The sequence below is a fragment of the Zonotrichia leucophrys genome, chromosome Z (assembly GCF_028769735.1).
Source record: "Zonotrichia leucophrys gambelii isolate GWCS_2022_RI chromosome Z, RI_Zleu_2.0, whole genome shotgun sequence".
Taxonomy (NCBI): Eukaryota; Metazoa; Chordata; class Aves; order Passeriformes; family Passerellidae; genus Zonotrichia; species Zonotrichia leucophrys.
The window spans coordinates 228,583-242,079 of NC_088200.1; the positions used below are offsets into that span (position 1 = coordinate 228,583).

Genomic DNA, 13,497 nt, shown 5'->3' on the forward strand with positions numbered 1-13,497 from the left:
GACAAAAAGATTTCACGCCTAAGTTGCCCTGAACAAAGGCACCTCACGCCACAGCTTTCTTTTCTGTCTTCCTTTTTTTCCCCTCACCACAAGCTGGCAGCGGGAGGAGTAGCTGGGGTGGGGGGAACTCCACTTTATACCCGCCTGATAGTGCCAAAAAGCAGCTCAGAAAACACCGTGAGCTCCAGAGACATTGTGATGACAGCATGGAAAGAAATTGATCATTATCCTTTGGGATCTAATCTGTAGGGAAACTGGGCGCTGTCATTCACAACCTGTTTGCAAGGAGACGCCAGGCGCTCTGGAGAGTGAGGGTCCAAAAGGTGACATTTCTACCCATATTCCTCTTTTAGTTACTGGAAAGACCCAGTGGAGGTGGAACTTTCACAAATACGGGGACGGTTATCAGGGCCGAGATAAGGACTACACAAAACTCAAGGACACTCAAGGCTGCTGTTGCTGCTGCTGATTAAAGGAGAAGCAGTGAACTGCACAGCTGGGAGCAGCGGGCACAGCCCGACCCGGTGTGTCTTGGCACGGGGGCCCTCACGGGCTGTGCCATAGCGGGCATGCCAGGGTGTGCCGTCCCCTCGGGCCCCGTCCCTGTCCGCTCCCATCCGCGCTGCCAGCCGCACGGCCCGTGCCCTGCGGAGCTGTGCGCTGCCCCCGCCAGCCGGGAGGCTGAGGGCCGGCCCGAGGAACCGGCCCTTCCCTGGGATGAGGGGAGAGCGCCTGTCCGTGTGTGTGTGCACCGGGAGCGGGACCCCTCAGCCGTGTGCCAGCGGGCGGCACGGGGATGGCGGGCTCCTGGGACCCACCATCCACCCCCGGGTGAGGTACGTCCATCGCACCTTAATAATGAGCCCGAATTCAGCCGCACTTAAGGCAACTAATAACCAATAACCAACAGCACAGATCAGCGCTGTACCTTGGTTTGCAGCAGCGAACAGGGAGGCAGCAGGGCCGGCTGTGTGCAGCGGGGCCCCGGGAGCCGGCGGCTGAGGGCTGGGCTGAGGGACCGGGGGATGCGGAGCCACTTGCCGGGAGGAGAGCCGTGCGGCCGCCGCGCAGCCGACACCGCATATCCCCGTGTCGGCGGTACGGGAGGAGCCCCGGCCGCTGCCGGGGCCGGTTCCGGGCCGATGCCGGTAGCTCCCGGCGGCACCGCACGCTACAAAGGCGGCGGAATCTTCAACGGCCCCGCCGTCCCCTCACGTCCCCTCACGTCCCCTCACATCCCCTCACGGAGGCCACGCCCCCCGACCCTCAGCCCACCAATCCTCCCGCGCGCCCGCCTTTCCCGCCCTTCCCACCGCCCTCACGCCCGCCGCCCCGCGATTCAAGCCCGGCCCCGCGGGCGCGGCCGGGGCGGAGCGGCCCCGGACAGCTCCCGCCGCCCGCAGACGGCGGCGGCGGCGGCGAGGCGAGGACATGGCGCGGGGCCGGCGCGGCGGGCCCGGCTGAGCCGCCGCTGCCCGCGGGGCGGGCGGCCCCGGGCCGTGGCGGCCGCCGCCCCGATGAGCGGATGAGGAGCGGGCGCGGCGGCCGGCGGTGCCTGGGCGGGGAACCGGGTGCGTGCGCCATGAACCCCGAGCTGGCGATGGAGCCGCTGGGCAGCCTGCACGGGGCGGCGGGGCACGAACCGGAGATGATGGGCAGCCCCAGCCCTCACCACGGCGGCCGCAGCGCGGGGCCGCTCCGGGTGCCGCCCCCCCCGCCGCCGCCGCCGCCGCCGCCGCCGCCGCACCAGGAGCTGCCCCCCGCCGCCCGGCCCGCCATGGTGCCCAGCATGGCCTCGCTGCTGGACGGCGCCGCCGAGTACCGGCCCGAGCTCTCCATCCCGCTGCACCACGCCATGAGCGTGCCCTGCGAGGCCTCGCCGCCCGGCATGGGCATGAGCGGCACCTACACCACGCTGACGCCGCTCCAGCCCCTGCCGCCCATCTCCGCCGTCTCCGACAAGTTCCACCACCCGCACGCCCACCCGCACGCCCACCACCACCACCACCACCAGCGCCTGCCGGGCAGCGCCGGCGGCGGCTTCGCGCTCATGCGGGACGAGCGCGGGCTGCCGGCCGTCAACAGCCTCTACGGGCCCTACAAGGAGGTGCCGGCCGTGGGGCAGAGCCTCTCGCCGCTGGGCAACGGGCTGGGCCCGCTCCCTGGCTCCCAGCAGGGCCTGCACGGCTACGGGCCGCCTGGCCACGACAAGATGCTGAGCCCCAACTTCGAGGCGCACGCGGCGATGCTGGCGCGGGGGGAGCAGCACCTGCCCCGGGGGCTGGGGACGCCCCCGGCCATGCTGCCGCCCCTGAACGGCGCGCACCACCCCGCGCCCCCCGGGCCGCCGCCGCCGCACGGCCCCGCGCTGCCCGCCGGCCGGGAGCGGCCGCCCCCCGCCGCCGGCCCGCAGGGGAGCGGCGCGGGGCAGCTGGAGGAGATCAACACCAAGGAGGTGGCACAAAGGATCACGGCGGAGCTGAAGCGCTACAGCATCCCGCAGGCCATCTTCGCCCAACGAGTGCTGTGCCGCTCCCAGGGGACCCTCTCGGACTTGCTGCGGAACCCCAAGCCTTGGAGTAAACTCAAGTCCGGCCGGGAGACGTTCCGCAGGATGTGGAAGTGGCTGCAGGAGCCGGAGTTCCAGAGGATGTCTGCCCTGCGGCTGGCAGGTAGGTGCAAGCCGGTGCCAGGCGGGGAGCGCAGCGCGACCCTCGGAGCGCAGCGCCGAGCGCCCGGCCGGCCCCGCAGTGCGTCCTCCGCCGGCCCGGCCCGGCCGCTTCCCCGCTCCGCCGTGACCCGCGGGGCTGTGCGCAGCTAGCCGGTGCCCGCAGCACCGCGCATCCCGGCTGTGTCCGGCGGGGCTGTCAGGGGCTCGGGGCCGGCGGAGAGGCGCGCTCCGCTGCCACGGCCGGGCGGCGGGGCCGGGGCTGCTCTCCAGGGCCGGGTGCTGAAGGTGCGCACTCGGCACCGCACCGCGCTCTCCGTGAGCATCCCTCCTGCGGCTGCCGGGCGCACCGGGGGGGCCGGGCGGGGGCTCCGCGTCCCGGGACAGGCGGGGCCGGTGGGAGCGGGCGGGGGCCGGACCCCGCGCAGCCCCCGCGGCCCCGGCCCGGCCGCATTGTCCGCGGAGGCCGCGCGGGCGCCCCCTGGCGCGGTCGCGGGGCGCCGCAGCCCCCATTGTTCTGCGGGGGCCGCGGGGGGGGCGCGGGCAGCGATCCCCGGTACCGACCCCCGGTACCGATCTCCGGTACCGAGCCCCGCACCGCCCCCGGCAGCGCCCGCACCCGAGGGGAGCGGGACAGACCCGGCCAGAGCTGTGAGGCCGTGCGGGGTGCGCCCGCGGCGCGGTGGGTGCCCGGTTGTGGCCCCCCGGCCGGTCCCGCGCGGGTGCGGACCGGGCCCTGCCGTGGAGCACGGCCGGGGCTGCCTTCCCGCTCTCCGGGAACCGCGCAACCCTGGACGTGGGTGCATAAGGACACGGGGGACTGTGGCACGGGCAGGGACAAACCGCAGCATGGGGTGGGGGCCAGGGGCCGGGGCGCTCTGCTCTGACAGCGACAAAAATCCCGGGATATTTGTGCCACGGAGTCTGCCGTTCTTTTATCTCAATAGATCCCGACGAGGGCAGATCGTTTCCCAGTGTGCAGGTACACAGCGGGCTGTTCCCCGGAGGGCTCCGAGGGGCCCCGGGGGTCTCTGCGGTGGGGAGATGGGCACAGGGAGCTCCCTCACGAGGGGCAGCTGCCGGAGAGGCTGGGATGCGGCGGAGCAGGGCGAACAGGAGCCATGCATGATTGATGGCCTTAATCCCTGGCCGACCTCTAAGCAGAGGTGCTGCGGGTTAAACACCCACGGCCTGGGGTCTCCGGAACTGCCGTGGAGAGTGCTCGGGCTCTCCGGGATGCGGGGCAGTCCCGGTTCGGGACAGGGCCGCTGATCCCCTGCTCGGCTCCAGCGCTGACTGCAAACTGTCCCTTCCAGCAGCCGCGGGCATCCGGCTCCTCTGTGCCTGCAGCCAGGGGAAGGTGCCGGGCTCTGACAGGGGCGTCAGAGCGGCACAAGGGGTTCGGCTATTTTGCCGAGCACGCGGTGATGTCGCCTTCACAAACAAACGTGTATCGAGAGGGAAATCGATGCAGATAATGTTTAGAAGATTAAAAGAGCATTAATGCTGGCAACAGGAGCATCAACGCGTGGACCCAGTTTTCATTGATCTGGAACCTGAGCCGGCTCATTTCCAGTAACGTGGCTGGTGCTTTTCCTTCCCAGCACTGGTCCCGGGTGGGGGTTCCCCGTGGAGCCCTGCACATAGAGCAGAAAATCAGGAATCACAGCGGCATGCACAGTTATGCCTGTAAAATTCTGGTCTCTGCTTTACCAGGCCCCCTGAATGCCTCAGCATCCGGGAGTAAAGTTTGGAGAGAGCTCAGGTGCTAAGTGGCCATGGACTCCCCATGGAGCGGGAAAGACCTTTGCAAATTACCTTTCCCTTCAGGAAATCGATTATTTTAATTTCCTTTTATTACCACGTGTGAATATGCGGCCCCATTGCCTCAGTGCTTCCTTCTCCCCCTTCGCTCGCTTGCTTAAATCCCCCTGAGCATGGGGAAAAAGCCACAAGTATTTCAGATTTTTAAAAACCAAAAAATACCCACCAGGTACCCACCCCAAGTGGGGTAAAATCTGCTGTCCTTGAAGGCAAATCCCCCTCTCCCTGTGGGAGCCGTAGCAATGCGGGTGTGATCAGTATTTTTTTTTCTTATTATAGATGTATAGTGTTGTCTATCCTAATCCAATGCCGTGTTATTATTTCTGTGCTCATTGTCTTTTCTCGGGGGTCTGTAGGAGCCCGAGGTGGGGAGCGGCACGGGGCAGTTCCGCGGGCACAGCGCCCTGCCGGCTCCCGGTGCCCGAGAGCGGGGCCCCCTCGGGACGGACAAGCCCTACATTTCTGCGGGGTCAGCAGAGCGCCCCGCCGCCTGTTTCCTTTCTGCCGTGCCCTATTGGTGATGAAACGCTTTTGTACCGAAACACCATGCGCGTTCATCGGAGCTGCCCGATGCCGCTCCGCGCTCTGCCCTGTCAGTACCACGGAGAGCGGCGGAAAGGCACCGGAGCGGGGCCGCACGGGAGGAGCGGAGCGGGACCCGCAGCCAGACGAGACCGCGGGGTCCCCCCGTGCCCGGCGAGGCGCGGGTGGCAGTGCCAGGAGCGGGCGGTGGCAGTGCCACATCGCAGGGCTGAGCCCCTGCACCCCCAGGTGCCCCAGCCGAGCAGAGGGTGTCCTAGCGAGGAGTGGGCTGTGCACACTTGTCCGCCCTTCCTCTGCCTCTTTGTGCCCTACCAAATGTTTCTTCCCTGGATTTTGAGACTATGTTGTTGTCTGCATCCCCAGCTAAAAGTGAGGCATGATGACATCTGTATCAGGCACGTTACCTGTTTATAAAGCTATTTCTTAGTGCTGAGCTAAATATACAGGTATGTAAAGGTTCTTTGAAAGGTGCTTAGTGGCTTGAAATATTGGTGCTCTCTTCAGCTATAGATTAGTGGTTGTGTTCGAGCAATCCATGCGGTAAATTGTGGTGCTGGCTGATAAATTGTATTTCTCATGTACCAACTTTCCGAAATCATCCCCTGCCCCAGCTCTTTGTTCCACATCATTTCTGAAGGCGTTCCTGCCACACAGAAATCTGAATCCTCTTTTTGCAAAGCAAACGAGTTTTATCAGTTTCTTGATTATTTGATGAAGTTCATTCTGAGTACATTTTGGCTTAAATAATTTCTGTATTTTCTCCACTACTTTTTAAAAGAAACAATGAATTGGCCATCAAGTGTTACTCATTCTGAAGCTGTTTTCCTTAGAAGATTTTCCCCCCAGCATCTCTTTTTTTTTCCCTGTATCTCTTGCCCATCACTGTTTGAACCTAAATACCCCAGTCTCAAGTATTCCTCTCCAGCTGAAAATTGCCACAATTGAGGAATGCATAGAGGTGAGAACATTTTTGACAGGATTATTTCCCAGTAACCGGTGTCGGCTCTTCCCACCCTCTGTCTGAGCGTTTTTGCCCCGCGCTGTGGCCCCGGGTGCTGATCCTTGGTGCTCCTCCCTGGTGCTATTCACAAACCCTTGTCCCGGGTGTTGCTGCCGCCCAGCAGCTGCAGGAGCTGTTCCTTCCCTCCCAATTAGCCCCTACAGGGAGATGCCAGGCGTCCTGCAGTCCCCAGCACGGAGCACTAAAGCACAGCCGCTCATCAGAGCAGCTCCCCTGGAGCCGCCTTCAGAGGTGCCGAGCATGGAGCTCGGGGCTGAAAGGGACTGCAGGCATCGCTTGTCCTCACGGCCTGCCCCTTTCTTCAGCATCTCCAGACGGGGATTTTTTACCTAAGCGATCTCTTCCAGGGCTTACAGGTACAAAAAACCCTTAATGACTGGCCTTAATCTCACTTTTTGTCTTCTAAACCCTTTGCTTCTCGTCTTATCCCCACTAGACACAGCGAAGAAGAGCACTCCCTTCCTTCTGATAGCAATCTGTTTGTATTTAAGGCTCCCATCCTGTCTCCTGCCTTCTCTGGAAAAAGCCCATCATACCTGGGCGATGAATATGCAGGGAAAGCACTATATCCAACGGGACAGATAATACATCTCTTTTTCCAAGGTAAAAGATTTTGTATCCAGCTCTATCAATCTTGCAGACTTTTACATAAAAGGCTCTCTGATTTATGGAGGGGTTTGCACACAGAAATCATACCAAACAGACTAATCTCAAATGGGTTTGGTGATAACATCAGCCAGACAACTCGCTGATGGCAGAGAGAAATGCAATCAAAAAAGAAATTGGAGTGTTTTGGGGTTGTTTGGGGGTTTTGAGCTATAAAATCAAACTGCTCCGTTGTGAAAAAAGGGACTCAAACCACTGGTAAATGCTGCTCAGAGGAATTATTAGACAAGCGATAGAGGCTGGCAGGTTCCCAAAACGCAAATTGTCTCCAAGACCAAAATATCTCTCAGTAAGCAGGGAACATATTTATGAGCAGCGGTGATTTTCCAGCAGCTCTCATCCCCTCATAATGGGATGGCAGCACGAGGCATTAAGCTTTGGCAGGCAGGAGTGAGGGCAGAGCAGAGGAGGCTTCCCACACACCTTCTCCTTGGTGCTGGGAGGGAGCAGCAGGTGGGGGACCCAGAGAGCACCTTCCTGCTGTGAACTTCTCGGAGAACCACAGGAATCCTGCTTCTCCAGGCAGGGAGCGCCTCGCCATTGCAATGGATGAGCAAGCAGATCTTCCCTGGAAGAACAGAATGAACTCTGTGCCACACATCCAATCTGTTTTTCGGGGTAAAAGCCATCAAGGGCATTCCTAGGGTTTCAAAAATGAGGAGTTTGGGGTGTGTGCAGCAGCAGTGGCTGCCCACCCCGACAATGTGATTATTTGCATCTTCATTCTGATTGCTCCTTGTTCCATAATGATTTTGTACACAGCGGAGTACTTAACCTAATTTGTATTGATCTCAATCGCTCTCATTCGTGCATACTTAATTCAGAGAGGTAATCAAATTGATTTCTGAGGCCTAGTTTTTAAAAGATTGTAGTAACAGGGATATACAAGGGGTTGCTTTAAGTGAATCACAGCAGGAGAAAAACATTTTAAATCTTTATAAAATGTTTTGATGGTCATTTCATTGTGTTCAGTATTACCAGAGTAATTACATTTCCCTCACACTGAGTCCTCTCCAAAATCGAATAGAGGAGCAGTTTTACTTCTGGCATTTTGGAAAGCCTGGGCTGGCTAGGTTCCTCTCTGGTGGGGAAGAAAATGGAAAATCAGAGTCATTGCTGCAGAAAGTCAGGCAAATGGACTGTGAGTAGGGAAATTCAGAGTGATGGTACTCAGGGTGTCACAGTGCAGTGTCGGGTCCCTGCATCCTCTTAATGCCCTTCAAGCTGTGGGGCTCCACTTTGGTCCATCTAAGGGAAGCAGCACTGACCCCAGTTCTGAGCAGTTCCTGTGTTGTTTCCATTGAAGAGCATCTTTAATCCAATGAAGAAGAAAAATCTTTTCTTTTATATTTTTATGTATATTTTTTTCCACAGTTATGGCTTTCAGTTCTTGCCCGTTGTCCATTTTCTTCCATAAGATATGTTCAGGTTTAACCACAGCTAATAAATCAAATTGTGCTTAGAATCCAGATGGTCTCTTCCCTTCCCTCTGCTGTTAAAACCTTTCTCTTTCTTCCCGGAAAATCACTTGATTTTATTAGAGTGCTCACCCCATTTTTCTCTGCTGAGAGATGCACGTCAGGCGCAGCGTTTGCCTTTGTGGGGCCTTTTCAAGAGCAAACTCAACAGTTCAAGGAAAGTATTTACTGAATGCATCAAAAAGCACATACCTCTGCATTATTTATTATCAGATACCAATAACTGTAAAACGCAGAGTATCTCAGGACATAAATTAGTGATGGTAGGAAACACTCCACTCGTCCCAGTGTCCCGGAACCGATTAGGAGCTGCAGCAAAGATGCTGCTGCTCATCATGTCCCCAGCACCAGGGACATCACCTCCTGGATTCTGGACACGTGGCCAAGTGAACCCAGCTGAACATCTGCTTTTTTTTATCTGTGCAGTGTCAGGGGTGCACTCAGAGAGCCCAAACCCTTCCCTCCTGCTGCCTGTGGGGTAATGGCCTCACAGAGCATCCCTGCTGCCGTGGCGTGCTGGGAACGTTCACCGCAGCCCCGCTCTGCTTTCAGCCCCACTCTCAGGACCAGCTTTGGGGTGCTTTGAGGTCTGGCATTCACCTCCCTCCCAGGGGCAGCTCGGCTGCAGCCACTGGAGTTTGTCAGGAAAATAGGAAAATAGCCCAGTTTCCTGCAGAAATGCTGTGAGCTCCTGTCCCTGTCCCAGTGCCACAGTGGCTGAGCCAGGCTCCACACAGGTACAGCCCTGACTGGGGTAATCACAGACATTTCCACAGTCGGATTTTTACTTTTGGGCCAGCTTCATTTCACGTCCCAGACCTGCAGAATTATTTAACAGGGCTGCTTAAAACCCGCCCGCTTATCAGTTCTCTGGGCTCATTTTGTCCCAGCACATTACCTAACCATGTCAACATATGGATTTTCTCTCTGTGCCCGCTGCAGACGGCCTGGGCAGGCTATTTTTAAGTGTGGGTGTGCTCCGGCAGCGGTATTGGTTTCAGCACTTGCTGTTCTCTCTCTGCTAATAAATACAGAGCAGCTATTAATACGAATGGGGTTTAGGATCCATTAGCAGGGCTCAGCGATGGCCCAGCACTGCTGCCCGGCGTGACCTGAGCTCTGAGGCTGGCTTCACCCTCGGGACATGCCCCGGGGAGGGGACGGGCATGGCAGCGGTGCCCGGGGGTGCTGGCACTGCAGGGGAGGAGCCAGGGCCTGCCCTGGGAGCTGCCTGGTGCTTTTTCCCCTTGGTGCTCACACAAAGTTGCTGCTGCTGGAGCTTTGACTGGGGTTTGCTTTGGGCTGTTTCAAGGGGCTAAACTAACGCACAGCTGTTATTCCTGGCCATTGAGAGGTACTGGGGGTGTAAAAGCAATGCAGCCCGCTGGATTCCTCTGGGAGCCCTCCGGTCCCGAGTGCCAGCGTGGTGCTGGCTCAGCTGGTGGCACTGCCCGCACCGTGTGACAGTGCCTGCCGTCGGGGTGGCTGGCAGGGTCTGTGGGCACCCCCCTGACGCTTTCTCTCTGTCTCTGCCGCCCCCTCCCAGCCTGCAAGCGCAAAGAGCAAGAGCCCAACAAAGAGCGGAACAACTCCCAGAAGAAATCCCGCCTGGTTTTCACGGACCTCCAGCGCCGAACGCTTTTCGCCATCTTCAAGGAGAACAAGCGTCCCTCCAAAGAAATGCAGATCACCATCTCCCAGCAGCTGGGCCTGGAGCTCACCACCGTCAGCAACTTCTTCATGAACGCGCGCCGGCGCAGCCTGGAGAAGTGGCAGGACGACCTGAGCTCCGGGGGCTCCTCCGCGGCCCCCAGCACCTGCACCAAGGCGTGAGGGGCGCGGCGCGGCGGGCACAGCGCGGAGAGCAGCGCGGAGAGCAGCGCGGCCCCGCGCCGGCGACCAAAGCACAATCCCCGCAACCGAGCCCAGCCCAGCCGGCCCCACTCCCGCGGCTTCTCTCAGTCTCAGCAGGCGCAGGCTCCACTTTAACCTCTCTCCACACAATGCTATGCTCAGGACAGGCGAAGCAGGTCTGAAACGCAGGGGAGTCGTTCTTGAGGCAGGTTTCTCCTGAGCCCCGGGTTCCCTGGCGTGCCCGGCGCCTGCCTGTGCTGGCCACACCACCCTGCGGCCGCACGACAACGGAGCACAAAGTCGGATACTAAAAACCCAAGACCCTGTTTTTAAACTCAGGCATGGTTTTTTGTTAAGTGTTTTAGGGAAAGATCAGATTTGAGGTTTTTTTTTTGGTCGGTTTTTTAGTTTGATTGAATCAGCTTGTTCTTGGATCAGAAAAGTTCAGTTCTCTTGAGCTCGAAGCATCAAGCACAAAGCCGGTAGCTCCAGCCAGGGCCCGGCGCTGGGCTGCCCAGGGCGGCTGTGCCAGCTGCAGCCTGACATCCCGGGAACACCGCACGAGCCTCCAGCACAGCTGGCAGTTCCTCACAAGCTCTGTGCTTGTACCTAATGCACACTCAGGAGGTCGATGGAACTGCTACAGTTCACGGAGCAAACACTATGTTTTGGAACTTAGATTAATTTACATTGTTACATCCTTTTTAGTTTCTGAGAATCTGGTTTCTCCTCGGCAGCAGCTGTTACCAAAACCTTTTCAGCGTTCAGTGCATTTTTGTTCATTTTATCAGTATTTTATGGTACTTTCAAGCAGGAAAAGAAACAGAAACAAGCCCTTCAGACGCCACTGACCGTTTCAGATGTGCCGCGTTTAGCTCTATCGCATCCCTAAGTTCCTTTTCCCTGCCAGCTCGCCGAGCCGGCAGGAACACAGCACACCAAAGAGACAGGATTTCTGCAAGCCAAAGATGTTTATACCTTGCCATTTGTCCTTGTGGCCGCTGGTGCGGGTGGCTGGCCGGCGAGCCCCAGGCCCTCTCTGCCGCCCTGGCGGCGGCCGCCGGCTGCTGACCGGCCTGGGCTCCGCCACAGACACTTGAGACTTTTTTATGTACTACTTAATCGAAACCAAAGAAACGTTTTCTGCACCTACTTCTTCTGCAACAAACTGTTCCATTGAAAGATAAAATAAAAATTAAAAAAAAAAAAAAAAAAAAAAACCAAGGAAGCATGTCAGGAAGCAAACGAGTCCCACACTGTGTTCTACAAACATCTCGGACGTTTTCGGAAGCAGATCTCAAAGAAAGGGTTGACAAGAATGAGAACAAAGCAAAGCCAGTACAATTGCTGCTTCATTTGACAACTCAAGTCCTCTTAAAGTCGAAGATTGTCTTTAATTTGTGCCTATGCAGTTTTTTCAAAAGAACAAGGAACAGAGCAACCAAAACCTCAACAGCTACAATACCAAAGATGAGGATTCTCACTACTTGTGTTTCAGTTTGTTTCTCCTCTTGCACGACTAATGCACATAACCCCACTGATCTCTGGACAGGTAACCACTCGTGAGTCTCTGTGCAGCCAGAAGGGTGGGTTCATTTATGTTTTCCCTCTTTCTGCCCCACATGGCACCTCTCTGAGAGCTGCATGGACTCCAAGTGAGGATGTTGGGATACTCCCCTGGTGCATCTCCTCCCTGCAGGGAACATTGGGGGTTGGCTGTGACCTGTGTGTGTGTCTGGAGCCGTGGACAGCCACCCTCCTGCGTGTGACATCGGTCCTGTGACCTCCACCCTTCCTTCTCCTCCCCAGGGATAAAACTTGCAATATGTGTGTTCCCATCTCTGTCACTGTGAGTGCTGAGCAGCGCCACAGCCTGGCTCCAAACCTCCCCCTGAACCAAAACCAGTATTCAGCAGTTCCTGGGGCACTTCAGCAGCTGCTGCTGACGTGTTAGCCTGGTAATGTTCTTTGATCCAGGCCATGATGATCCAGATCATGACATGTCCAAATCTATCCTCAGAGCTGGAGCGCATCTTGCTCCTCTCTGCCCTTAAACAAGGGCTTCATTTTAACTGCTTCACGCAACTGCTGCTGTCACTTTCCAATTAAAATAGAAAAAAAATCAAGAAGCTGTGTCTGCTCAGGACAGGAAAAGTTTCTGGAGAGCAGATTCAGGATCCTCACAGCTAAATTGACAGCACGTGCCTGCCCTGGGGATCAAAGGGTCCTTTGGCAGATTCCAAGGAGATTTGGAGAATCCTTGTAGCCAAACATGGAATAGAGTTGCCCAAAAATGGTCCCAGTCTGTGTGGATGTATCCTGAGGTCTTCTCACCCGCATGCCAGATGTTTGAGCGCAGAGTTTGGAGCCAGCAGGCTGTGGAGCAGGGCCCAGCTGAAGTTTCACTTTCATTCCCACCTGAGTGTCCATCAGACCAGCCCCGGGTGCATTTTGAGCTGGGCATTGCCCTCAGGGGAGCTGTCTCGTGCTGATGTGTCCCCTGCAGTCTGCAGTGACAGGGGACGAATGGCACAGGACCAGTGAAAACCTCAGTGCTTCCCCTTCCTGCAGTGAGAGGGCAGGGAGGGGCATGGTATCGCACAGGGAATGAGCCCAGGCACCTCTGAGCGCGTGGGACAGCCCACTGAGGGACACTGCCCTGAGGGACACTCCCTGAGGGACACTGCCCTGAGGGACACCTCAGTGAGGGACACTGCCCTGAGGGACACTGCCCTGAGGGACACTGCCCTGAGGGACACTGCCCTGAGGGACACTGCCCTGAGGGACACTGCCCTGAGGGACACCTCAGTGAGGGACACTGCCCTGAGGGACACTGCCCTGAGGGACACCTCAGTGAGGGACACTGCCCTGAGGGACACTGCCCTGAGGGACACCTCAGTGAGGGACACTGCCCTGAGGGACACTCCCTGAGGGACACTGCCCTGAGGGACACTGCCCTGAGGGACACCTCAGTGAGGGACACTGCCCTGAGGGACACTGCCCTGAGGGACACTCCCTGAGGGACACCTCAGTGAGGGACACTGCCCTGAGGGACACTGCCCTGAGGGACACTGCCCTGAGGACACTGCCCTGAGGGACACTCCCTGAGGGACTCCTCAGTGAGGGACACTGCCCTGAGGGACACTGCCCTGAGGGACACTCCCTGAGGACACTGCCCTGAGGGACACCTCAGTGAGGGACACCTCAGTGAGGGACACTGCCCTGAGGGACACTGCCCTGAGGGACACTGCCCTGAGGGACACTGCCCTGAGGGACACTGCCCTGAGGGACACCTCAGTGAGGGACACTGCCCTGAGGGACACTGCCCTGAGGGACACTGCCCTGAGGGACACCGCCTGAGGGACACTGCCTGAGGGACACCTCAGTGAGGGACACTGCCCTGAGGGACACTCCCTGAGGGACACTGCCCTGAGGGACACCGC

At 58.4% G+C, this 13,497-nt stretch overlaps 1 protein-coding gene across 1 annotated transcript; it reads left to right on the top strand.

The window, feature by feature from the left end:
- Window positions 1-1,466: 1,466 nt before the first annotated feature.
- ONECUT2 (one cut homeobox 2) lies at window positions 1,467-12,771 on the top strand. The gene is made up of 2 exons (XM_064736563.1): window positions 1,467-2,672; window positions 9,747-12,771. Exons 1-2 carry the CDS (start codon window positions 1,526-1,528, stop codon window positions 10,031-10,033), a joined length of 1,434 nt encoding a protein of 477 aa, XP_064592633.1. The 5' UTR covers window positions 1,467-1,525; the 3' UTR covers window positions 10,034-12,771.
- The last annotated feature ends 726 nt before the right edge of the window (window positions 12,772-13,497 follow it).

What these genes read in the sequence shown, in the direction of transcription:
- ONECUT2 (XM_064736563.1), top strand. Translation starts at nt 1,526, where the DNA reads ATGAGGAGCGGGCGCGGCGGCCGGCGGTGCCTGGGCGGGGAACCGGGT. An exon ending in GTCTGCCCTGCGGCTGGCAG is followed by an intron (nt 2,673 to 9,746) that starts GTAGGTGCAAGC and finishes GCCCCCTCCCAG; the next exon opens with CCTGCAAGCGCAAAGAGCAA.